Genomic DNA, 27,595 nt, shown 5'->3' with positions numbered 1-27,595 from the left:
GGGCCGCGCAGCCCCCCCACCCCAAAGCACCTTGTCCCCATGTTGATGAGGACAAGGGCCTCTTCCCGACAACCCTGGCCGTTGGTTGTCGGGGTCTGCGGGCGGGGGGCTTATCGGAATCCGGGAGCCCTCTTTAATAAGGGGGCCCCCGGATACCGGCCCCCACCCTATGTGAATGAGTATGGGGTACAATGTACCCCTACCCATTCACCTGTAAAATAAAAGTACCCCAAAAAAAAACACAACACACGAGATAAAATATTTTATTGCACAGCTCCGGGGGTCTTCCGTCTTCGGGGGTCTTCTCGCCGGACTCCTCCGCTATCTTCTTGTAGCTCTTTTGCTAGCGGAGGAGTCCGGCTTTCTTCCTCCCCGCCGCCGGCCTCTTCTCCCGACTTGGGGGGTCTTGTCCCCCTCTTCGGTTCTTCTGCCGGGCCACCGCGCCTTCTTATAGCTCTTTTACAGGCGGTGGCCCGGTCTTCTGTCGCCGCTGTCGCCGCCGCCGCCTTCCGTTCTTCTTCTTCTTCTTCTTCTTCTTCTCCAGGAGATGTTGACACGTCGCTCTCTCCGGCCGGAATGCCAGAGCCGCGCTGCGCGGCCACTTATATAGTGACAATGGGGCGGTGTCACATGGTATATGTCACATGGGTTCGCTCGCTCGCTCGCCCCCCTTTCCTGGCCGGCCGGGTAGCGTGCTCGGACAAGGGTCTGTTGTGGACTTTGGGGGGACCCCCACGCCGATTTTTTTCGGCGTTGGGGTTCCCCTTTAAGTCCATTCCAGGCGGCGGAGCCCGCGACGTCTCCGTCGCGGGCCCCACCTACCTGGAGACGCGCTCGAAATGAGCAGACTTTTCTCCGGGCGGGAACAGTCCGCTCATTTCGAAAGTACAGCGGACTGGCCCACACACGGGCGGACTGTCCGCTCAAACCAAGTTTCAGCGGACAGTTTTTCGGGATTTCCGAAAAACTTTGTTCGTCAAACTGTCCGCTGAAACTGTCCGCTGAAAGCCCACACACGAGCGGACTGTCCGCTGAAACACTGTTCAGCGGACAAAGTTGAGCGAACAGTCCCCGCGTGTGTACGCGGCCTAACTGAGCCAGCACAAGTAAGCATACCTGGGTGCCTGTCTTGCTATGCTACACATTTGTCCTCAGCCAATGACTCAAAGTATAGAAACCTGATGATCACTGTTAGGGACCTTTAGAAGATGGCATCCCATATGTTTCCATAATACCATAAGGGTTCCCTTAATTACTGGCTACCCAAATAGTGTATGTGTCTATATTATGACATAAATATTAGATACTAGGTGCTTCCAGTATGTCGTTCCCATCTGGGGCACCTACTCTCTCACACCCTTCCTCTCATTTTCTGTATTTTGTGAAATTTCTTTTGTCACTTTAGAAGCAATTGGGCTAGTCAAACAGCAGTCACTGTTAGTTTCTACTCTCCCGGCAGAATGATATACAGTACAGTTCACACAATTAAATATGCACTACATGCTACCAGCTTCTTTATTTCCAGTGGCAGCAGAAGAAGAGTGTGATACACATCATGCTTTGTGAACAGTGCTTTATTCTTAAGGAGGGTAGGAAGTATTTACAAAGTGGCTTCAGAAATTAAGAGTAATCAAGATTGCTTTGGTGGTACTCATTTTTTCCTGAAGCTGACATTTAAGTTTTGTTTCTCTAGATGTCAGCATTGCCCAGAAAATGATCTGAATTACTGTGTGTTCTAAGCACAGAATAACGCATAACAAAAAAGTGATCTTAGTGGTTAAAAAAAAAATCATAAATACCTCTGTACTAACACAAATACAAATAAACCTGCTAATATTTACAATAGGTGAAAATCATGTATTATACAGGTTACTGCCAGATTTTAAATCAACTGTATATAGTTACATAGTTAGTCAGAAAAAAGACATAAGTCCATCTAGTTCAACCGTAAAAATAAATAAATAAATGAATAAAAAATAATATCAAACAAGTCCATACACCCAAATCTATACCCACAGTGGATTCAGAAGATTTGCTACAGCAGGGGAAAAAAAATACTTCCTGACCCCCAAGAGGCAATCATATTTTCCCTGGATAAACTTTACCTTTAAATGTTAGTACCCAGTTATATTGTGCGCATTTATATATATATATATATATATATATATATATATATATATATATATATAACTTCCTCTGCGTTAATAATTATTAACCACTTAAGGAGCAAGCCTCTTTTTGAGATTTGTTGTTTACAAGTTAAAAACATTTGTTTTGCAACAAAATTACTTAGAACACCCTAGAGAATAAAATGGCAGTCTTTGCAATACTTTCTGTCACACCGTATTTGTGCAGCGGTCTTAGAAAGCGCACTTTTTTGGGGAAAAAATACACTTTTTTTTAATTAAAAAATAAGACAACAGTAAAGTTAGCCCAATTTTTTTTCCTAATGTGAAAGATAATGTTACGCTTCAAAATTGCACCCGCTCGTGGTATGGTGACAAACTTTTACCCTTAAAAATCTCCATAGGCGATGTTTAAAAAAAATCTACAGGTTACAGAGGAGGTCTAGGGCTAGAATTATTGCTCTCGCTCTACCGATCGCGGCGATACCTCACATGTGTGGTTTGAACACCGTTTTCATATGCGGGCGCTACTCACGTATGCGGTTGCTTCTGCATGCAAGCTTGGCGGGATGGAGTGTGTTTACTTTTTTTTTCTCATTTATTTTACCTTTTATTTTTACACTGTTCTTTTTTTTTTTTTTTATTGTGTTACTTTTATTCCAATTACAAGGAATGTAAACATCCCTTGTAATAAAAAAAAAATATTTATTAATATTTACACTAAAATACAATAAAAAAATAAAAAAGGCCTTTTAGGAGCTATGGGCAGAAGTGATGTTTTGACATCGCTTCTGCCCTGCAATGATATGGAGACGGGTGGGGGCCATCTTCCCCTCACTCGTCTCCATGTCACACAAGAGACAGCATTCGATCGCCTCCGCCGCTGCCGGCGGCTCCTGTAAGTGGCGGAAAGCACCAGAGCGTGGCGAGAGAGGGCCGATAAAAGTGATCTTGCGGCAAATCCACCGCAGAAACCACTATTATGGGAAACTGCACCGCCGGCCGAAGAAGAGAATCCCATGGTTATGGCAGTTAGTTGCTGCCATTACAACGATATTCCTCTTCAAATTTAGGACGTATATCGGTGTGCGGCAGTCCGGAAGTGGTTAATCTCCAGTACAATGTAACACTGGCCAACAACTTTTTTACAGAGATTGTAAAATGCATTCTAAGTAGACTTTTTATGCTGAAATAAAAAATTAAATCTGATTTTTTTCTTATCAGGCTTACAGTTCTCTTCTTTTTTTTTTTCATTCAAAGTTTATTAAAGAAATATTGAATGTGTAACAGAATATTTGCAGATGTAACTGCCTATTTTGAGAATTGTTTCAGTAGGCAAAAAAAACACAAAAAACAAATACAGATAACCCGGTTACAGTAATGATCGAACAGTAACTTTTATCAAAATCTTCATAGCCAGGTATCATTTCATTGCTCAAATGCATGAACTGTAAAACTATTTGACTTTCATTTAGAAATTCTTGTGTGAGCAGAACTATGGTGCATTTATAATCTTATTAGATCTTGAAAAACAGCATTATCTGCTATTGCTAGCTTAATTTGAAGAAAAGAAAGAAGGAAATATAGAAAGTGATAGAAGAGAAGAATGGCATTGGGTATGTTACTGTAGGTATGACCATCCGTGTGGGTATGCAGGAGGCCACGAAAGGTGTCTGAGGTCACTAGTATATGTGTTGTCTATATATTCTGGGGTGTCAGCATGTCTTCATAGGCTTGGGAGTATTTGAAGGAGAGCCAGGGTTGCTAATTCTTATGAAATTTATGGACCCTATCGTTGGCCTGTTTTTTGATAGAGAGTGCTTATATTTCTTAAATGAGAAATAGGTTACGTGCAATAAACAACATGCTGCATTCAAAGTGAGTTTGATTTCTGTTAATTGTTTGATCAATGATTTGACTTTGTCCGAATATGACACAATCAGTGGACAATGCCACCAAATATGGGATAGCGTGCCTCTATTTTTTTGACACCTCCAGCATGCCACAGGAGTTTGTGGGTTCCAACCATGCAATTTGGCCAGGGTATTGAACCAGTGTCATAAGCTTATATTCTGTTTCTTGCATTTTCGTGCTGATGGAACATTTGTGAATAAAGATACAAGCATACCTCCATTGTTTGACTGTGATATCAATTTGCAGTTCCTCCAACCATTTCCTCCTGAGTCTGTCCAGACCGGTGGGTTTTGAGTTTTGTAGCCATGAGTATGCAGTAGAGGTGGCTTTAATGAACTGAGTGCCCTTATGAGATACTGACTCCAGGTCCGTAAGGGATCTATGGAAATTATCTTTACCTGTCTTCCCCCCAGGTAGCTATGTAATTGTAAGTAGGCCCAGGAATATGTGACAGGCTTGTCCCCTCCTTAAGTGAAGTCCATTCTTTTATTTTGCCGTTAATGAAACAGTCTCCTGCTAGAAGGGGGTCTGATTGTTGATTTGGTTGAAACACTGGATTACCTAGGCCAGGTGTAAAGTCGGAATTGTCTTTTATTGGTGTTAGGGGGCTGAGTGAGGATGTGACATTCATGTTTGCGGCCAACCTATGGAAAATTTCCAGGATGTTTCCTGTTAGTGGGTGTCGTCATAGACTAAGAGGGTGACTCCCCAGGGAATCCATATTTTTGTGGAATTGGGTTCAGATCAGTTTCCAGGGAGACCCAGTCCTTCACAGCCCCGTGACAGTGGCAGTCAATTAATCTGGTTAAATGAGATGCCTGATAATAGTTTCTAAAGTCAGGTAAGCCCATTCCTCCTTGCTCTTTATGTTTCGTCAGTAGGGTAAACCTAATTCTTGGTTTCTGGTGGTTCCAGAGAAACCTTAATAGGATAGATCTTAGTGAGTTAAAGAAGTTTGAGGGAATTTTGATGGGTAGCGTGTGAAAGAGGTAAAGCAACCTAGGCAGCATCGTCATTTTGATTATGGCCGTACGACCGAACCAGTAGAAATATCCAGGCAACCATCAATTTAAGTCCTTCTCAATGTTTTTGATGAGATGGGGGAAATTCTGCTCATCTGTGGAGGTTACTAAGGGTGTAAGCCATACTCCAAGGTATTTCAATGCCCTTGAGTCCCATTTAAAGGGGGAGTTTGCTTTGGTCAGTGTGTCTGTTCTGGGAGGGATATATTCATGGCTTCAGATTTTGAGTAGTTTATCTTAAGGTTGGAAATGAAAGCGTAGTGAGCAAATTCTTTCATTAAGTTGGGCAAAGTAGTCACTGGGTTTGTCAGAAAGAATAGTAAGAAATCCACATAGGTCGGCTGTCTTGAACTCTCTGTCCCAAACCCCAAAACCTGTAATAACAGTGTTAGCCTTGACCATCCTAATAAATGGTTCTAGGGAGAGTAAAAATAGAAGTGGGAATAGCGGGCACCCCTGCCTGGTGCCATTCGTTATGAGGACCCTGTCAGACAAAGTATAAATTAATCGCAGAGATCTTGGGTATCATATGGGACCCTAGGCCCACCCGTTCGCAGACAGCCAGCATAAAGTCCCAGGCAACATGATCGATGGTGGTCTATGCATCCGTGGACAAGAGAAGGCCCTTTATGTTCCTTGTATGTGCCCCATGCATTAATAGCATAGCTTTAATAACATGTCCTTTGCTTCCTGGGCTGGCATGAAATCCATCTGCTCCGGACCAACCAGGTTCAACAGGAGGGGGCTCAGCCTTGATGCCAGTATCTTCGCAAAGATTTTTACATCTAGATTTAGTAACGATATAGGGCGGTAACAGGCGCATTCTGCAGGATCTTTACCAGACTTTGGTATCACAGTAACGTAGGCAGAGAGAAAGTCTGGGGTGAATTTCCTAGGTTCAGACAGAGAGTTCAAGGCCACCGTAAGTGGGTCCTTTATAATAGCTGCAAAGATCTTGTAGTAGATGGATGAGTATCCATCCAGGCCTGGACTCTTGCCCGACTTTCTGATGCCTCAATTGGGCTCTCTAATAGCGACACATCTGTAAAGGTAGGCATCCCACTTTTATCTAGATAAATCAGGATAATTTGCAGTCTGACACCTAGCACACCCTACTGTCTATGTTGCGGTGGTAAATTGTACAACTTCATATAGAAGTTGTGGAAATGCTTCGCAATGGCCTCTGCGGTCACGTTCACTTTACCATCACTACGTCGAATACCAGGCATGAAGTTGCTAGTGGCCGGTTCTCTCAGGGCTCTAGTAAGCAGTCTACCTGTCTTGTTGCCTGATTCATAGTAAAGTGTTTTTTTTTTAAACAGAAATCTATTTGATCTGTAATCAAATATCTGTTGGAGGGCCTTCCTAGCATGTAGAAGCTCTTGAACCTCCAGGTCTAGGGTTTTGAAGTGGGTGTGGCTAGATCAAGGGTTAGTGAGACTGGAGAATGGTCTGAGAAAGACTGGATACCTATATGTGCCGCAGTGACCGATGGTAGGTCCCATTGTGAGATGAATATGTAGTCTAGGCGGGCATGTCTGTTATGGGAGGAAGAATAATATGTGAAGTCTCGCCCCTTGGGGTTGACAAAGTGCCACATGGCAATTCATTTTAAAGACTGTAGCAGGGTCTTAAGTGTTTTGAGGATTTTATATGTAATGCAAGTCTTCTCGTTGGATGTGTCAGCTAATGGGTTTAGAGGAACATTAAAATCCCTGCCTAGAATTAGGAATCCAGACCTAACCCCTTCACTATTTGCTAGCAAAAAGACACAAGAGATCTATTGGGGAAGTATACGATGGCCAACGTAATAGGTGTGTTGTTGTATGTCCCTTTCAAAAATACAAAGCTGCTGCTCAGGTCTATTAATTTTTATTTGAGGGTGAATAGGGGCTTTTTTGCTTACCAAGATTGAGACCCCCTTGGATCTGGAGTCATGATTAGTGGCATGATAGGCTTCTTTAAAAAAGGAGTCTATCAGCTTAGGTGGGCAGTGTGTTTTAAAGGGAGTTTCCTGGAGAAACTTTAAAGTGTGGCCTACCTTTTTTGCGTACCCTCAATAGGGTGGAATGTCTTTCAGGTAGGTTCAGACCTCTGATGTTGTACAAGATCACTAAGGGACTGTGTCCCAGAGAGGCGTATGCCATCTGGTGGACTCAGAAGGAAATGCTCAGGTGCGAACCTGCAAAATAAATCTGGTGATAGCAAGTCAATATACAGATAGATATACTGTTGTAAATAGTAGTAAACACAATGCCGTAGATCAGACAGATAGGTAGGAAAAAAAAGCTGTAGAAAGGTAAGTATGAGGGACTAACTGTATCCCTTTTCAGACAGGTTATACTATCTCAAAAAGTAGTAAATTAGTTTGCCCTATACGAGGCAAACTGGGTGCAGGACCACTTGTTGTGGGAAGAGGGAGGCGACTAGCAACTGGGTGAGTAGTCACAAACTTTAACTGATATTTAAAAGTGTAGAAAGTTAAACCAATAAGAGCAAATAGGTTGCAACACACATAGCCTTCAGGCGTGTAATCATATAATTCTAATCTAGATCTAAGACTACCTGATCAGATAGTATTAACGAGTAGTCCTGTGGGCATTGAGCTGAGGGTATCTCCCCCCAGGACCAGAACCATAGTCCCCCTAGCCCACCTCTCCATGGGGTGATGGGCTGCGTTGGTTCCATATCCGAGCAAACACGTGAGGTGGTGATCATAGTGCAGCTGGCTGAGTCATATAAGCAGGTCACATATGTGACCAGTAACAAGATCGATACAGTTGTCAGCCATGTGGGACTGATGTATTCAAACATCTAATGAGTTTAGTTAGGAGTCATCAGTAAGGGACATCGGAGTCTCCAGGTTGGGTTGCTCATGGGAGCAAGGGGTAGGGGAGGGCCTGTGACATGTAGCTGACTCTGTGCCCAGTATAAGTCCAGCATGTTCCTTTAGGGGGCAACAGCCATAGCACTGTAGTATGGTTGAGTCAGTGGGAGGTAGTAAGTAAGCGAACAGCATGCACAAAAGTGATGCCTAGTTTCACATCCTTGAAATGGTCAGTGGGAATGAATGAGGGGGTAAAACTGAGGAAAGGTAACATCTGGAAGGTGAGCAGAAAGATAAAAGTTCTCTGTGGTCATCTGTTGAAAGTTTGCGTGTTCTTGCCTCAGATCCCCCGCTATGGTTTGGTTTCTGCTTCTTGGACTGTCTTTTATCCAGTGTAGAGAATCATGGAGGGCTTCTTTCCAATGGGGCCAAGGTAAAATCCGAGTACCAGTCCGGGAGGGCTACGTGGCCCAAGTTCAGAGCTTCACAGAAATCCTGCAGGTCATGCGGTGTGCACAGGATATGTTGTTGACCATTCCAGGATACTGTCAGTGCAAATGGGAACCTCCAAGTATATTTCAAATTTCTTTCCCTCAATTTCTCCAGCAGGGTGTGTAGTGCTCTGACTTTTCAGAGTGATTTGGGAGGGATCCTGGAACAGCATTATGTTCGCCCCATTAAATACAATCTGCTCATTTCTCCTGGCTTTATGCCCTCTTCTTTGAGGATAAAATTCTGCAGGCAGCAAATTATGTCCCTTGGTGGGGCAATGTCTGAGCCCCACAGTCGGAGCACTCTGTGCCCTCAAAAAATCAATCCCCATATCTTCGTGTCTTTCCAGCAGACTGTTAAAGACCCGTTGCAAAGCAGGGATGATTCGATCTGGCTCAACTGTTTCAGCGATTTCCTGGACCCGTATGTTATTCCTTCTGCCCCTGTTTTCCAGGTCCTCAATGTGCCTGTTCATCTCAATAAAGTGTTGGGTTTGTGTAACAGTGACCCTTTCCAATCTGTGGATCTGTGTAACTTTATCCCTGTGTTTCCCCGCCGCCTCAGCAGCTGCCATCTTCTTGGTTAAAACTAGATAGTTTTCAGATCAGTTATGGGCGCTCAGAATGTGGATTTAATGTCTGCAGCAAACACTGACATGTCAGTGTAGGTGAGTGGGTGACCTGAGCGGGATGTCCCCCTACCTGAGTCCTCAGGAGCCGATTGGGAGTCCTCACTGTAGTCCTCCTCATGGTGATGTGGAGCCATCTTCAAGCTCCTCATGCTACTGCAGGCCTATGGTTTTGTTTTAATCCAGACCTTGATATTTCTGGCTGGATAAGATGCAGATCCTCGTCTCGGGAAAGAGTGCGAGGTAGTATAGAGCCGTTTGCCCGGCATCTGTGAGTGGGAGGTTGGGTATTAGGCAAGGAAAGGCTGTGTGTGTGCCGGAGCTCTCTCAGTGTGCGACCATTCTCGTTGCGCGCCAGCCACGCCCCCTTACAGTTTTCTTTTAACTCAGGCAGATCAAAAGCACATGGCCTTCATTCCTTCAACTGTACTCAGTTGGTGTACAGTTGATACATGCTACACTTTCTTATCTCATTTTCTGCTCATTTCTTCAGGAAATGTTTTAAAGCTCCTTCTTTGAGGATAAAAAGTTTCAATTGTTACTATGTCAAATACCAAAGATCTATAATCTTTTTTTTTTATGGAATTAAGTAAGCATGGACCTTAATGGCCCCTTGAAGGTTAATTGTACTCACTTTCCACCATTGTTTCATTTGAGATTGACATACCCGTTCTAACCCAATCTTAAAGCGGAGTTCCAATGACAACTAGTATTTTTTTTTAATCCATCTGTTATAAGCATACTATTATAATGTGACACACATTACTCTTCTATAATAGGCTGATATAGTTTGTATTTTATATAAAAACAAACCTTATATTTCTTCTTCTTGTGCGTTCCCATTTTGCTTGTGGGCAGAGGAAGCCCACAAGGATGAACTTCCGGGATATGGTGCTGCTGAATTAACCACTTAAGGACCGAGCCTCTTTCTGAGATTTGTTGTTTACAAGTTAGAAAATTACTTAGAACCCCCAAACATTATTAATTTTTTTCTAACATGCTAGAAAATAAAATGGCAGCCGTTGCAATACTTTCTGTCACACCATATTTGCGCAGCGGTCTTACAAGTGCACTTTTTTGGGAAAAAATACATTTTTTGAATTAAAAAATAAGACAATAGTAAAGTTAGCCCAATTTTATTTTTTCTATTGTGAAAGATAATGTTACGCCGACTAAATTGATACCCAACAGGTCATGCTTCAAAATTGCACCCGCTCGTGGTATGGCGATAAACTTTTACCCTTAAAAATCTCCATAGACGACATTTAAAAAACAATTCTACAGGTTGCATGTTTTGAGTTACAGAGGAGTTCTAGGGCTAGAATTATTGCTCTCGTTCTACTGATCATGGCAATACCTCATATGTGTGGGTTGAACACCATTTTCATATGCGGGCGATACTCACGTATGTGTTCACTTCTGTGTGCGAGCTCATCGGGATGGGGGTGCGTTTAAAAATATTTTTTTATTCTTATTTATTTTACCTTTTATTACACTGTTTATTAAAAAAATGTGTCACTGTTATTCCTATTACAAGGAATGTAAACATCCCTTGTAATAGAAAAAAAGCATGGACCTCTTAAATATGCGACCTGGGGTCAAAAAGTCCTCAGATCTCATATTTACACTAAAATGCAATAATAAAAAAATTTTGTCATTTACATTTTTTTTTTATATGATATGGAGACAGGTGGGGGCTATCTTCCCCTCCCTCTTCTTCATGTCAGGCCACAGGAAGGATTTGATTGCATTCGCTGCTGCCGACGGCTCCAGATCGCAGCAGAGGGCACTGGATCGCGGCGGGAGGAGGGGCCCCTCTCCTGCCACCGATAAAATTGCAGAGACCACTTTTATCTTAAACCAGACAGCTCACTGAAGAAGAGGATACCGGGGTTATGGCAGCTAGCTGCTGCCATAACAACGATTATAGAAGTAATGCCTCACTTAATATTTAAATAGAGTAGAAGAGGGTACCATCATCCTAATTTAGTTGATAGAGAAAGGGACGGGTTAACATGAGCTACTCTAAAGAAAATGCCCTGTAATCTTTATCTTAAAGGGACATCTGTCCCTATGAGGAAGAGGCAATTATGCCTCATTTATACCGACCAACAGTGCCCACAAGTGCCACCTATCAATGCCCACAAGTGCAACTTATCGATGCCCACAAGTGCCACCTATCGGTGCCCACAAGTGCCTCCTATCGATGCCCACAAGTGCCACCTATCAATACCCACCAGTAGTGCCAATCAGTGCCACCTAGATGTGCTGCCTATCAGTTTAATCGATCAGTGCCCATCACTCCCACCCATCAGTGCCCATCACTGCCATCCATCAGTGCCCATCACTGCCACCCATCAGTGTCCATCAGTGCCGCGTCATCAGCATACATCAATGATAGACAAAAATTACCCGTTAAAATTACCCATACAATTTTAAAATAAAATAAAAAGTTTTAAAAATTCAGTCTTTTTAATAATAAAAAAAAAAAATCGTGCAGGTGATCAAATACCACCAAAAGAAAGCTCTATTTGGGGGAAAAAAATTATAAAAATGTCATTTGGGTACAGTCTTGTATGACCACGCAATTGTCATTCAAAGTGTGACAGCGCTGAAAGCTGAAAATTGGTCTGGATAGGAGGGTTTAAGTGCCCAGTAAGCAAGTGGTAATTTGAGACACATTATGATAAAATAAAATTTGATACATTTATTATCGAAAAATACATAAAATACAATCACAACAAAAGCAATCTAAGAATTGTTGTGCACAATTGCATAGAGTTCACGTTATTATAATCAAAAACCCATCAGGTTTTAGGGAAGAGCGATGCAGATACAGACTTATCTGCAATGTAGTTAAATGTACCTTCGTCCCAACAATATAGAGAAAGAATATATAGGGAGGAGGCTAGAATGGACTTTGATGGCACCGTATGAAAACTGAAAATAAAAGTCTTAAATAAAATGAATAATTTTATTTAAAAAAATGGCCGCATCTATGTCCCTTTGTTGAGTTGAAATGTTATATTTGAAATAAAACAGTTTATATCAATACACATAGAAAATGTAACCCTTATAGGTAGACATCTTTTATACTCATTTTAATCTTTATTCAAATGAGAAATTCTCATTTGAACACTTCCTGCATATGAAAAACACCGCTGTTCATGAATAACTATGTAATGCAACTGTATTTATATATTAGCCCTTGTACACATGGTCGGACATTCCGATGGAAAATGTCTGATCGTACCGTGTTGTCGGATTATCCGACCCTGTGTGGGCTCCATCGGACTGTTTCCATCTGAATATCCGACTGACAAAGTTTTAGAGCTGGGCTATAACATTTTCCGACAACATCGGACAAAGTTCCACGCATGCTCAGATCAAATTACAAGACCAAAGCTATTGGCTACTAGCCTGAACGTAGTCCCCTCATAAGGAAATAACGTCATCATGTGCTGAACGATTGGATTTTCCGACAACTTTGTCCGACCGTGTGTATGCAACACCAGTTTCAGACAAAATCCGACGGATTTGGTTGTCGGAATGTCTGACTGTGTGTACAAGGGCTATGATGCTAGATATATATTACATCAGTGGTCATCAACCCTTTCCTCAGGGCCACTAACAGGCCAGGTTCGCAAGATAACTGAAATACATCACAGGTGATATAATTCACTGCTCAGTGATTTCAGTATTCTAGTCTGCATCTCCCCAAGGTAATACAACATAATATATCATTATCAGTACACACCGCTCCTAAACCGCCTCAAAGAAGATGCTTGCAGGACTTTTTTTTTACTTCCTGCAAGCGTACCGTGACAGGAGAGGAGCTTTACGGGTGCTTTGCAGGTGCTATTTTTAGCGCTAAAACGCCTGTAAAGCACCTCAGTATAAAAGTAGCCTAATGCATTGTATACACGGTTGGACATTCCGACAACAAAATCCGTCGGATTTTTTCCGACGGATTTTGTACTAAACTGGTGTTGCATACACACAGTCGGACAAAGTTGTTGGAAAATCCGGTCGTTCGGAACGTGATGACGTTCGTTCGTTACGACGGGTCTATGTTGAGGCTAGTAGCCAATAGCTTTGGTCTCGTAATTTGATCTGAGCATGCATGGCACTTTGATCGGAATTCTCTACAAATGATCGGAATAAGTCTGATCAGATTTTTGGTTGGAAAATTGGAGATCCTGCTCTAAAAAAAATTTCTGACTGAATTTCAGACAGAAAAAGTCCGATAGAGCCCACACATGAACGGATTTTCCGACAATATAATCCGATCGGACCTTTTCAATCGGAATATCTGACCGTGTGTGCAAGGCATAAGGATATGAGACTGGAGGCCAGAAGAAGCCTTGCATTGTGCAGTAATTGTAAAGTTTAAATGGCCTCATTACAGGTTATGTTTGCCTTCCGAGCTCACTAAATGCATTATTTACAGCTAGTATAATTACCTGAACCTGGCTTTTCATTAGCTTTATGAAACCCTACACAACAGCATTCAAACTGGAAGGAAGGTTCAGAAATCGGTGCCACTATTAGTCTAACATGGTTACAGGCTTACAGGAATGACCTAACTGGTGTGTTGCTGCTCCTTTATTGTCCAATGATGGGGAAGTAGAGGTTACTAAAAAACTTCAGCAGCCATTTTTCCTCTGGCCATTTATTATTATATTATTTATCCTAGATTAAAAGCTCTAACAAGCAGGGCCCTCTGATTCCTCCTGTATTGACTTGAAACTGAATTATCTGCCCTCATGTTGTAGAGCGCTGTGCAAATTGTTAGCGCTATATAAATACTGTATAATTATAATAATAGATACTTGTTGAACACAGAGGAGGTTTGCAGCCATTCGGGTAAGGTGATACAAATACAGTATGTAAAGTATTATCGAAATCTCAACATTTTTCCTGTCCCACTTTAAAGGGGTTGTAAAGGTAAATGTTTTTTCACCTTAATGCATTCTATGCATTAAGGTGAAAAAACATCTGACACTGCCTGCGCCCCCAGCCCCCCCCCATTTTACTTACCTGACCCCTCGAAAGTCCCACGCTCGCCCCCACCATCTTCTTCACCACTCAGCCTGGCCGCTGATTGGCTGGAGTGCTTGGATGGAAAGCAGCGCAGCCATTGGCTCGCACTGCTGTCAATCACATCCACTGATGCGGAGCACTGAGGGGCTGGGCCGTGTGATACAGCGAGTAGCTATAGCCGCCGGCTGTATCACGGGAGCGCGCCCGCTGGTGCTTCTCACCATGCGAGGGAGCTTGCATGAACGTGAGAAGGACTTGCGGGAGGAAGCAGAGACAGCCGCAGAGGGACCCCAGAAGAGCAGGTTAGGGGCCACTCTGTACAAAACGAGCTGCACAGTGGAGGTACGTGTAACATGTTTGTTATTTAAAAAAAAAAGAATTTTTACTTTACAATCACTTTAATGAACAGACGAAAAACCAGCTCTGGACTGCCACACTCTTCAGAAAACCACTTTCTTTTATTGGAAAATCACATCACAGCTCAACAAACACAGCGAACAAAGAAAAATTGCTGACGTTTCGTACTAGCTGTAGTGCTTATTCATAGCTACAGCTAGTGCGAAACATCAGCAATTTTTCCTTGTTCGCAGTATTTGTTGAGCTGTGATGTGATTTTCCAATAAAAGAAAGTGGTTTTCTGAAGAGTGCGGCAGTCCAGAGCTTGTTTTTCGTCTGTTGCTAGTGATAATAGCCAGCACCTGTGGCTTCCCAGCCCGAAGAGACAGTTTACAGCCCATGTGTGCTCCTGGAGCGGTGAGATCCCTTCCCCCACTTTAATGAAGCTGGATTATCAGAATATTTGAAATTCTTATTATTTAGATGTAGATTGCTCAAAAGTGGATGAATATACAGCATTGGTAAAACTATACAGCATTATTAAATCAAATACTCTGAAAGTACAGTCTTTGAAAACCACAGTGATCTGTGTATCTCACATATGAATGTTAAACCTGTTACATAATAACATTAAACATCTAGTAGGAACACTGCCCACAGGCAAACTGTCACAAAAAAAGATTTACATTTTATTTCCATCACTAGAAGACAGACTAGCTGGCTACAGAATGGATTTAAGAATGAATGTATTTCAGTAATAATGAATAAAAACAAAATAAGAATATCTATACAAAGGTTTTAGGCGGGTATGAAGAAATGCTGCCTAATAACAATGCTTTCAAAAATATATTTTTTAATTCTTGAATTTTATGAACTTACAATACAAAGTAAGAAAACAACAGCAAAATCTAAATCAAATCAATATTTAGTGTGACCACCCTTTGGCTTCAAACCAGCATCAATTCCTCTAGGTATACTTGCAAAGTTTTGAAGGATCTCGGCAGGTAGGTTGATCCTAACATCTTGGACAACTAACCACAGATCTTCTGTGGATGTAGGCGGCCTCAAATCCTTCTGTCTCTTCATGTAATCCAAGACAGACGAGATGATGTTGAGGTCAGGGCTCTGTGGGAGCCAAACCATCACTTCTAGGAGTCCTTGTTCTTCCTAATGCTGAAGATAGTTCTTAAGGACATTGGCTGTATGTTTGGGGTCATTGTCCTGGTACAGAAAAAATGTTGGGCCTATCATACCCCTCCCTTATTGTATGGCTTGATGGAATGAATGAAGTATCTGCTTGTATTTCTCTGTTCATTAAAAATTTTTTATTTTTTTTACTCATTTTGTTAATTGATAAAAAAAAAAAACTATTAACACTTCTTTTTCTAAAAGCTTTCTTAAATTATAGCATTTTTTCACACCTGTTTACAACTTTTACACAGTAATACATACACATATATATAGGCAGTCCTTGGGTTACAAACATCTGACTTACAAAGGACTCCTACGGTACTTACAAACGGAGGGAGACAACAGGAAGTGAGATGAAATCTTCCCCTAGGAAGGGAAATTCATTCCTGCGAATTGAGTTATCATGGAAAAAAGTGTGTCCACTGAAGCTTTATCACCAATCCTTGTCTCCACAACAACTCAAAATTTTCAAAATTCAATTGTCATAGGGACAGAAAGTGAGGTGAAATCTTTTAAACAGGGGTCTAGACAGCAAAACAAGGGTTACAAGGGTGTCAACCCTTCTCTATGCTATCCAAAAACGTAAAAAAAAATTTTTTGGCTGGAGCTACACTTAAAAAATGTACCTGTTTCGACTTCAAATTAAACTTAAGAACAAACTTAGTGACCCTATTTTGTTTGTAACCCAGGGACTGCCTGTATACTGTATGCACATACACACTAATAACATATGGAAATTGCCCTGGTCTTGAATGGTCCTACTGGAAAACCAGTTTTTGATTGGCCAATGCAATGGCTACAGCGCTGATCTATGTATTTTGACAGGTTTAGGATTAGGAGTCCCTGCTGTCAGAAATCCCTGCATCCACATTGTCTGTATAGTTGTAGGAATCTGTGAGGCTTTTTTTTGTGTGCACCCATCTTTTTATCTTAAGCTGTATAAGGGGTTCTTAACTCTTAGAGCATTAAAAGAGAAGAATGTATGTTTGTTTTTTTCTTTAAATCATATTTACATAGCATCAGTACGATTCTGCATCTGTCCCTTGCCGGTGTTCTGGCATATTCAGTCCAGCCATCAGATACTGTCCGCCCTGTACTGCGCAGGCGCAGCACTTGCGCAGTACGGAGCAGAAGGATCTTCTGAAAATCTCAGATGAACAGCGCCTGCACCATCTGCGCTTGGCTCTTTTATAACTCTATGTCCACTTGGATGGTGGGGCTAGAACCTGGACTCACGTCACAGGCGCCGTTCATCTTCGGCTATTTTCAGAATCTGTGTGTGCGGTGTACTGCGGACACTATCCGATGGGGGACACAATATGATAGGACACCGGCTCTAAGACTGAAAACCATGAGATCAAAGACCACTGATCACTCACTTCTCAGAGCTCCGTGAGCAGAGAGCTGGTGACTGTCAGTCACCACTGTCTCCCCCCCCCCCCCCCCACTTGCGCTCACTGGAGCACTGGGCTGTGGCGTGGGCCACTGTAAGATGAAAATGGGTCACAAAGGTGCAGAATGAACTGCATTTCTGTGATCCACAGGAGTAGTGCAGCCAAACGAGCTTTGGTTGTATTTCTCTTTTAGACCCCTTTCACGCTGGGGCATTCTTCAGGCGCTTTTGGGATAAAAATAGCACCTGTAAAGCGCCTGAAAAACACCTTCCCTGCAGCCCCAGTGTGAGAGCCCGAGGGATTTTACATTGGGACGGTGCGCTTGCAGGACATTAGAAAAAGTCCTGCAAGTAGCATTTTTCAGGCGCAGCTGCCGAAGATCTTTTTAGACGCTTGGGCAGCGGCGCTTTTAACCCTTTATTCGGCCGCTAGCGGGGGTTAAAAGTGCCCCACTAGCTTTACCACTAACACCCCCCTGCCCAAGTAGCCTTAAGTATGTGGAACTCTCTTCCACAGTTGGTGGGCACAAATGTTTTACAACTGGACAATGCACAACCACCTTTACCTCCAATACACAGAAGTCCAAATAAAGAGTTGCAGCACACTTCTGTAGTTTGCAAGGGGAAAACCCATTTCACCAATGAAAAGCTGCAGGGGGAAAATGAAGGCGATTGGTACCTCTATATGCCGCCCCTCTTATTCAGGTATATAGGGGCCACACGGGCCCCCTGGAGCATGAAGCTGAGTTGCAATTGTGACCCCTGTATATATGCCCCTGCTACTCTCTTTTTCCATTGTCACCACCATATACATTTATAGATTTTTATTCCCTCAAGCTGGTGGAATGGATTTATGTTGCAGTTAGTTTGCTTTTCTGCAGAGCTACTGGGCCTGTAAACTCAGAAATGTTTTCAGTTTTTATTTATAAATCAAAGATAATATACTGTATATTGTGTATGGAGTACTTACAGTTACTCCGGCTGTGGCAACAGCAAGAATTCCAACAATTTGGAAACTGTGATGTAGCACCTTTGCAATCTCTTCCAAACAGTTCTACAAAATGTCAGATATAAAATGTATTATTACTGGAGGTACAAAACTGTATCATTGTTAGCATTATAATATCATACAAAGTTTAGATGTCTTACCACAACTGTAATGACCAATGACTTTTAAAAATTTAAATGTAGATATGTGGTAGTATTTACACTACCCTACTGTACCAAAACAAAAAAACTGGTTGGCTGTTGAGGACTTAAGACAGTGCTGGAAAATAATGGTGGCCACACAAAATATTGACACTTTGGGCCCAATTTGGACATTTTCACTTAGGGGTGTACTCACTTTTGTTGCCAGTGGTTTAGACATTAATGGCTGTGTGTTGAGTTATTTTGAGGGGACAAAAAATTTACACTGTTATACAAGCTGTCCACTTACTAATTTACATTGTAGCAAAGTGTAATTTCTTCAGTGTTGTCACATGAAAACATATAATAAAATATTTACAAAAATGTGAGGGGTGTACTCACTTTTGAGAACTACTGTAAATTAGATGTAATGCTGCTTCCAATAACATATCTAGTATTAACCTCAGCTTCAGTGTTAGTAAAGTAGTCCTTTAAAAGTTTCCCCCACTTCATTGAGTGGCAACCGCCTACCAAAATTCTTCAGCCCAGCTCAGCACCACATAGCCTTATCAGAAGGAAGTCCTGGCTGCTCACAGCGTTCATTCATTCTTATGGCTGATGCCATACTTCTCTGGGGGCATAGAAAATAATGGGCCAAGTGTCATGCATTAACCATAGGAGACTGGCACGACCAGGACATTTATTACTGCAAAGGCTGTGGGGTGCTGAGCAGAGCAAATTCAGTAGAAGGTCTGAAAATATGCTGGTAAATGATGGGAGGGGAACGACAAAGTGATGTTGTCCATTAATGTTTACTAAAATAATCATATGGCATAAGGCGAGGAGATTTACATTGGCTTAATCATTGAGGTGTACATTACAATGGGCAAAATGATTACTAAATAATACAGGCCTGACTATAGTGCTTTACACAAAGGCAATTAGTTGCTATCGTGGTTATTGCATACTAAGAGATCTGGTGTGAACTGAAAACATTGGCACTAGCTGCATAAACCTCTGAACTTTTTTGATCTCCAGCGTGTGTCTGGGAAAAATAGGTTAATGCCAAGTACACACGAGCGGAATGTCCGACAGAAAAAGTCAGACGGAACCTTTTCATCGTATATTCCGATCATGTGTATGCCTCATCTGACTTTTTTAATGAAAATTCTGTCGGACCTAGAAATAGAACATGTTCTAAATATTTCAGACGGAAACAATTCCTATCGGCAAAACCGCTCGTCTGTATGCTGGTCGGACTGACCAAAAACGATGCATGCTCTGAAGCAAATGCAAGACGGAAGCTATTGGCTACTGGCTATTGAACTTCCGTTTTCTAGTCCTGTCGTACGTGTTGTACGTCACCGCGTTCTTGATGGTCGGACTTTGGTGTGATCGTGTGTACACAAGACAGCTTCAGCCGAATTCCGTCGGAACTCCGTCGGAAAAATCTTCAGAGTTTATTCCGTCAGGAAAACCATGTGTGTGTACAGGGCATTAGAAGTGAAAAGCGGGACCAACAAGCTGGTCGGTGAATAGCCTCACCTGATCCTTCTTTTTTTTTATTTTCTGGTCAAAAATCTTTTTTTTTTAACTGAATTTTTATATATAATGCTAATTGTATTTAATTTATTTCAAATGTTGCAATTATGTTTTCATCTGTACTTAATTCTATTTGTAAAAAGTTACTCAACAGCAAAAGTGCACAATAGAAGTTCAGTAAAAGTGTATTGTTTGCTATAAATTTACTAGAAATAAGGTAAATTTTGCTGTTTTTAAAGAGGAAGTAAACCCTGATGGGTTTACTTCTTCTTTGTCTCCCTGCTAAGGTAAAGCATAATGGGTTACTATGCATCGCATAATAGCCCATTATGTGTCACTTACCTGACACAGGAGCCAGCCATGTCACCGCTGTCCCTTGTAGTATGGAACGTCCATCTTCTTCCGGTATCGCTGCTCCGGCACTCGCAGTGCCGGAGCAGCAATGACATCACTCCTGCGCATGCGCATGGGAGCCGCTAACGGCAATAGTGCGCCTGCGCGCTGCTATCTATGGCGCATGCGCCGTAGACAGCGGTGCTTGTCTTTTGCTAAATATCTCCTAAACCGTGAAGGTTTATGAGATATTTCTTGGACCTACAGGTAAGCCTTAATCTAGGCTTACCTGTAGGTCAAAGTGGTTTGTAAAGGTTTACAACCACTTTAAAGAAGCATTCAATTTGTTTTTTGTTACAATACATTTTTATTCAGGTGATGTAATGCCGTGTACACACGACCAGACTTATGTCCGACAGACTTCCGAAGGAGTTCTGCCGGAGTTCTGCCGGAGTTCCGACAGAGTTCTGACGGACTTTTCGAATGAGCGGACTTGGCCACACACAATCACACCAAACTCAGACGGATTCGAACGTGATGACGTACGACTGGACTCGAATAAGGAAGTTCATAGCCAGTAGCCAATAGCTGCCCTAGCGTCGGTTTTAGTCCGTCGGAATAGCATACACACGAGCGAATTTTTCGGTAGGAACTGGGTCCGGCGGAGTTCCGTCGGAAAAATTTGAAGCATGTTCCATTTTCTAAAGTCTGTCAGACTTTTGCGAATCAAAAGTCAGTTGCAGCCCACACACGATCGAATAGTCTGACGGAATCATTCCGTCAGACTTTGGATGTTGAAAAGTCCGCTCGTGTGTACGGGGCTTTAGTGGAGGACAATTTTAAAAATGATTCTTATTAGCGGATATGCCTTGGGCACCTTTTCATTGCACTATTCCCTACTGGCTCTCTTTGGACTCAAAGCCATTGTCACAGGTCCTACTTCAGTTCTGATGTACAGCTGTTTTTAACAGGTAAAAACTTTGCAAATGCCACAAGATATTTTATTATTTATTTTTTTACGAGTATTTATAGAGCACCAACAATTTACACGGTACTTTACATTCACATCAGTCCCTGCCCTCAAGGAGTTTATAATGTAATCACATGCCCATACTAGGGCCTTTTTAGACAGGGGCCAAGTAATCTACCAGCATGTCCTTTCAAGATGCCCACAGAAACAAAAGGACAATATGCAAACTCCAAGTGCCTTGCAAAAGTATTCACATTTTGTTACATTACAGCCTTTAGTTCAACATTTTTTAATTTTAATTATATGTGATGGATCAGAACACTATAATCTAAGTTGGTGAAGTAAAATTAGAAAAATATATACATAAAACTATTTTTCAGAAGTAAAAAACTGATAATTGGCATATGCATATGTATTCACTCCCTTTTGTTATGAAGGCCATAAAAAGCTCTGGTGCAACAAATTACCTTCAGAAGTCACATAATTAGTGAAATGATGTCCACCTGTGTGCAATCTAAGTGTCACATGATCTGTCATTACATATACACACCTTTTTGAAATGCCCCAGAGGCTGCAACACCTAAGCAAGAGGCACCACTATCCAAACACTGCCATGAAGACCAAGGAACTCTCCAAACAAGTAAGGGACAATGTTGTTGAGAAGTACAAATCAGGTTTAGGTTATTAAAAAATATCCAAATCTTTGATGATCCCTAGGAGCACCAACAAATCTATCATAACCAAATGGAAAGAACATGGTACAACAGCAAACCTGCCAACACCAAAGCTCACGGACCGGGCAAGGAAGGCATTAATCAGAGAGGCAGCACAGAGACCTAAGGTAACCCTGGAGGAGGTGCAGAGTTCCACAGCAGAGACTGGAGTATCTGTACATAGGACAACAATAAGCCGTATGCTCCATAGAGTTGGGCTTTATGTCAGAGTGGCCAGAATAAAGCCATTACTTTCAGCAAAAAACAAAATGGCATGTTTTGAGTTTGTGAAAAGATATGTGGGAGACTCCCAAGATGTATGGAGGAAGGTGCCCTGGTCTGATGAGACTTAAGCCGTGTACACACGGGCGGACTGTCTGGCCAACTTAGTCCGCCGAAACACATTTCAGCGGACAGTCCGCTCGTGTGTGGGCTTCAGCTGACTTTTTCAGCGTGCAGTCTGGCGGACTAAGTATTTCGGAATTTCCGTAATACTGTCCGTCGGACTCGCATTTCGGCGGACAATCCGCCCGTGTGTATGCCAGTCCGCCGTACTTTTGAAATGAGCGGACTTTTCCCCTACCCATTCACCTGTAAAATAAAAGTACCAAAAAAAACACAACACACGAGATAAAATACTTTATTGCACAGCTCCGGGGGTCTTCCGTCTTCGGGGGTCTTCTCGCCGGACTCCTCCGCTATCTTCTTGTAGCTCTTTTGCTAGCGGAGGAGTCCGGCTTTCTTCCTCGCCGCCGGCCTCTTCTTCCGACTTCGGGGCTCTTGTCCCCCTCTTCGGTTCTTCTGCCGGGCCACCGCGCCTTCTTATAGCTCTTTTACAGGCGGTGGCCTGGTCTTCTGTCGCCGCCGCCGCCGCCTTCCATTCTTCTTCTTCTTCTTCTTCTTCTCCAGGAGATGTTGCCTCGACGATCTCTCCGGCCGGAATGCCAGGGACGCACTGCGCGGCCACTTATATAGGGACAAGGGGCGGTGTCACATGGCTTTATGTCACATGGGTTGGTCACATGGGTTGATGTCACATGGGGACTATGACATCGTAAGGGGGCGGGGTCACCATGTGACACCAACCCATGTGACATAAAGCCATGTGACACCGCCCCTTGTCCCTATATAAGTGGCCGCGCAGTGCGTCCCTGGCATTCCGGCCGGAGAGATCGTCGAGGCAACATCTCCTGGAGAAGAAGAAGAAGAAGAAGAAGAACGGAAGGCGGCGGCGGCGGCGACAGAAGACCGGGCCACCGCCTGTAAAAGAGCTATAAGAAGGCGCGGTGGCCCGGCAGAAGAACCGAAGAGGGGGACAAGACCCCCGAAGTCGGGAGAAGAGGCCGGCGGCGAGGAAGAAAGCCGGACTTCCCCGCTAGCAAAAGAGCTACAAGAAGATAGCGGAGGAGTCCGGCGAGAAGACCCCCGAAGACGGAAGACCCCCGGAGCTGTGCAATAAAGTATTTTATCTTGTGTGTTGTGTTTTTTTTGGTACTTTTATTTTGCAGGTGAATGGGTAGGGGTACATTGTACCCCATACTCATTCACATAGGGTGGGGGGCCGGTATCCGGGGGCCCCCTTATTAAAGGGGGCTTCCGGATTCCGATAAGCCCCCCGCCCGCAGACCCCGACAACCAACGGCCAGGGTTGTCGGGAGGAGGCCCTTGTCCTCATCAACATGGGGACAAGGTGCTTTGGGGTGGGGGGGCCGCGCGGCCCCCCTTCCCCAAGGCACCCCCCCATGTTGAGGGCACGTGGCCTGGTACGGTTTAGGAGGGGGGCGCTTGCTCGCCCCCCTTTCCTGGCCGGCCGGGTAGCGTGCTCGGACAAGGGTCTGTTGTGGACTTGGGGGGGGGCCCCATGCCGATTTTTTTCGGCGTTGGGGTTCCCCTTTAAGTCCATACCAGGTGGCGGGGTCAGCGACGTCTCCTTCGCGGGCCCCGCCTACCTGGAGACGCGCTCGAAATGAGCGGACTTTCCTCCGCGTGTGTGGGCGAGTCCGTTCATTTCAAAAGTAGGGCGGATAGTATGGCGGACTTAGTACGCCGTATTAGTCCGCTCAAAAAGTGGTGTGTGTGGTCAAGTCCGTTCATTCGAAAGTATGACGGACTGTCCATCGGATTGTCTGACGGACTAAGTTGGCCAGACAGTCCGCCCGTGTGTACGCGGCTTTAAATTGAACTATTTTGACAAAGAAAACGCTAAGTCTGGCACAAACCCAACACATCACATCATCCAAAGAACACCATCCATTTTTCAGCAGTCGGGACTGGGAAACTGGTCAGAGTTGAGGGAAATATGGATGATGATAAATACAGGGATATTCTTGAGCAAAACATGTACCACTCTGTGTGTGATTTGAGGCTAGGACGGAGGTTCACCTTCCAGCAGGACAATCACCCCAAACACACTGCTAAAGCAACACTGGTTTAAGGGGAAACATGTAAATGTGTTGGACTGGCCTAGTCAAAGCCCAGACCTCAATCCAATAGAAAATCTGTGGTCAGACGTAAAGATTTATGTTTACAAGCGCAAGCCATCCAACTTGAGGGAGCTGGAGCAGTTTTGCAAGGATGAATAGGCAAAAATCCCAGTGGTAAGATGTGGCAATCTCATAGAGACTTATCCAAAGCGAGTTGGAGCTGTGATAGCCGCAAAAGGTGGCTCTACAAAGTATTGACTTTAGGGGGTGAATAGTTTAGCACATTGACTTTTTCTGTTATTTTGTACTATTTATTGTTTGCTTCACAATAAGAAAAAAAAACACCTTCAAAGTTGTGTGCATGTTCTGTAAATTAAATGATGCAAATCCTCAAACAATTCATGTTAATTCCAGGTTGCAAGGCAAAAAAACTTCCAAGGGGGGTGAATACATTTGCAAGGCACTGTATATCTTGCAAAATTTAAACCAATGACCCTAATGCTGCAAGGCAGAAGTGCTAACCACTTAGCTACTGCGCTGTCCCACATTATTTCACAAAAATATGATTTTTGCTTGTCCGTGTAACCCTTTTTAGCACAGCAGCACTGGTAATACAACCTGCATTCAGAATGACTTAAAGTACATTAAAAAAAAACGTACCTTGTGTTCTTTATGCTCCTCCAAGCATAAGCCTCTCACATGCTGTACACTCTGTGGGTCTGCATTTCCACAGCATTTTGCCTGTAAAACGTACAGCGTAAAATAAATTAATAAAGGTATATTATCAGCAAAAATGCTTTTTCATGCTTTGTATTAGATGGTAAAAAAGTTTCCATTTTGTGCAAACCTGGCTACAAACAGATACAGTCAGCCTTATTTAGACTGCTATGATAGCATGTTATATTCTATAACCCACAGCAACTAACCAAAATCAACCTTGCATTGGTTAGACTTGGTGCCAAAGGCTTCTATATTTATTTCTTCCATGGTTTGCAAGTTAATTGTTGAAAATGTTTTTTTAATTATTGCAAATGTCAAACATACTGCCTTGTCTCCATTCAAATTTTCATTGGATCTCTTGTGGTGCAGAAACTGGTTCCCTAAAATCTGAACACCATGTATGCAAAAACTTGGTGTTTAACCACTTCAATACCAGGCACTTAGACACCTTCCTGCCCCCGCCAATTTTCAGCTTTCAGCACTGCGCAGTCATGCAACACTGTACCCAAACAAATTTTTTATCATTTTGTTCCCACAAATAGAGCTTTCTTTTGGTGGTATTTGATAACCTCTGCGGTTTTTATTTTTTGTGCAACAAATAAAAAAATATCGAAATATTCGAAAAAAATACAACTTTTCTTTGTTTCTGTTAAAAATGTTTTTAAATAAGTACGCTTTCTTCTTCAATGACGGGCACTGATATGGCTGCACTGACGGACACTGATAAGGCGGCACTGATGGGCACGATGAGGTGGCACTGATAGGTGGCACTGGTATGCGGCACTGATGGGCATTCATAGGTGTCACTGATGGGCACTCGTAGGCAGCACTGATGGGTACTTATGGGTGGCACTGATTGGCACTGATAGGTGGGCACTGATGGGCATGGATGGGCACTGATGGGTGGCACCAATGACACCGATTGGTGGCATTGCTGGGTATCACTGATATCACCTGTTATTTAATGGTGCCAGTCAGTGACCATTTGTAATTTGCACCTGTTCATCCACATGTTGCCCCCTTCCCTGGTGGTCCTGGCGGCTTCCCTGGTGGTCTAGTGTGGGTATCCAAGGTGGGGCTGCACGGATAAACAATCAGCGCAGACCCCCCTGTCAGGAGAGCCGCTGATTGGCTGTCCTCTACTCGCGTCTGTCAGACGCAAGTGAGGAAAAGCTGATCAACAGTTTTTCTTGTTGACATCGTGATCAACCGTGACTGGACACAGCTGATCGCGTGGCTCTTTACCAAGATCGGTGTAGAGGTGTGTCAGACTGACACACCGCATCACTGATCGCAACAATGCGCGCCCTCATGGGCGCGCAGCGGCTGTTATCCTGAAGGATAGCACTTTTGCTATAGGCCGGGCGGGAAATGGTTAAAGTTTAGGAGGGAACTAAACCCTCCTATCCCTTACAGCCAAGGCTGCCTTCTTAGTTTCTGATCTACAGTTGCCACAGTGCTGCACATGTGATCAATTATGACACCAGCCATTTGATGGCTTGTTGACAAGTTGGTTGAACGCACAAGCAACTTTGACAGTCTTGGGAAACAGTTACATTGATGGGTTTAGTTCCACTTTAAAGAAGAAGCCAAAGGCACAAATACTCACTTGCGCTCCAATAGTCTGACAACTACAAGGGCTTTGCTGGTGCCAGCATTGTATCCATGGGGTCTTCCAGGTGCTGGTCTTTAGCTGTGTTGATTGGCTGGTGCCTGTCAGTGTACACATGCAGCTCAGTGTAAATAGGCAGGTAAGTGTACTTTATTGCAGAAGAGACATTGCATGTCTCCACTGCCATAAAAAGTCTGCCTGTTCTCGATTTTTTATTTTTTACATTTGGCTCTGCTTTAAGTAAACATGACAGAAACTAAGGCAGTTTAAGCTAAGCATAAAAAGAGAAAAACATAAGGAGAGTTGCTTTCAGCGAAAATCAAATTCATTATGGCTGTAGGTTTCAGTGTGAGTTGGAACTAAATAACTAAGTAGTAGGAACTAAGTAGTTACATTCATGGCATGCCTCTGGTGATAAACAGCCAGAATTGTCAGTATTATTAAGTTGGCTGTCAAATGAACTTTCAAGCCCTCAGTGGCTAGTGTCCTAGCTCAGGGGTCTCCCAACATTTCAAAGGGCCGATTTACTGTCCTTCAGAATTTAGGGGGGCTGGACTGTTGGCATTGGGAGCAGAAATTGTGCTGGCATCAGTGGGAATACGCAATGAGGTTGATTTACTAAAACTGGGAAAAATAGTGCCCCATCATTGGTGTCAGTGGGAGGTTTAGTGCTCAGTGCTTTGGTGTGTTAAACAGCCTATTAAAGTAAAGTAAACAGGTTTCTCTAATGCAATGCACACCACCGCAGTGGACTGGGCTGCTGTAAATAGGCCCTGAATACCCAGTCATGTGCAAGGGACATTAACCTGTTCCTGCCCACGTGAAATCCGAAAGATGGCAACTACTTTGCAGAAAGGATGCTCCCTGTGGTGCACAGGCAGTTCTGTCTCTGATAGCTGCGCCCTTAGGATGAAGCAGAACACAGGGGTAAAGGGCCAATCACAGCGCCCCTTTACCACGTGATCAGCTGTGTCCAATGACAGCTGATCATGATGTAAACAGAAGCCAGTTATCAGCATTCCTTTCCTCATGCTGACAGTGTGAGGAGAGGAGAGTTGATAACCGGCTCGTGTTAAAGGGACATTTACACTGATAATCAAATCAGGGCACTGATTACCAGTGTCCTGATTATCAGTGCAGTCCCAACAGTGCCACTAATCTGTGCTCATCAGTGCAGCCTAT

At 43.3% G+C, this 27,595-nt stretch overlaps 1 protein-coding gene across 1 annotated transcript in view; it reads right to left on the bottom strand.

The window, feature by feature from the left end:
* TSPAN2 (tetraspanin 2) overlaps positions 1–27,595 on the bottom strand; it is a 232,753-nt gene that overhangs the window by 16,446 nt on the left and 188,712 nt on the right. The window contains exons 6-7 of the mRNA XM_077481633.1: positions 24,742–24,822; positions 17,943–18,026 (exon numbers count right to left, since the gene is read on the bottom strand). Coding sequence (XP_077337759.1) covers positions 17,943–18,026; positions 24,742–24,822 — 165 coding nt within the window. The remainder of the gene's footprint in view (positions 1–17,942; positions 18,027–24,741; positions 24,823–27,595) is intronic.

The sequence above is a fragment of the Lithobates pipiens genome, unplaced genomic scaffold (assembly GCF_037356315.1).
Source record: "Lithobates pipiens isolate NorthernLeopardFrog02 unplaced genomic scaffold, aLitPip1_a1.2 Scaffold_16, whole genome shotgun sequence".
Classification (NCBI taxonomy): domain Eukaryota; kingdom Metazoa; phylum Chordata; class Amphibia; order Anura; family Ranidae; genus Lithobates; species Lithobates pipiens.
This window is presented reverse-complemented; position numbering and strand designations above follow the sequence as displayed.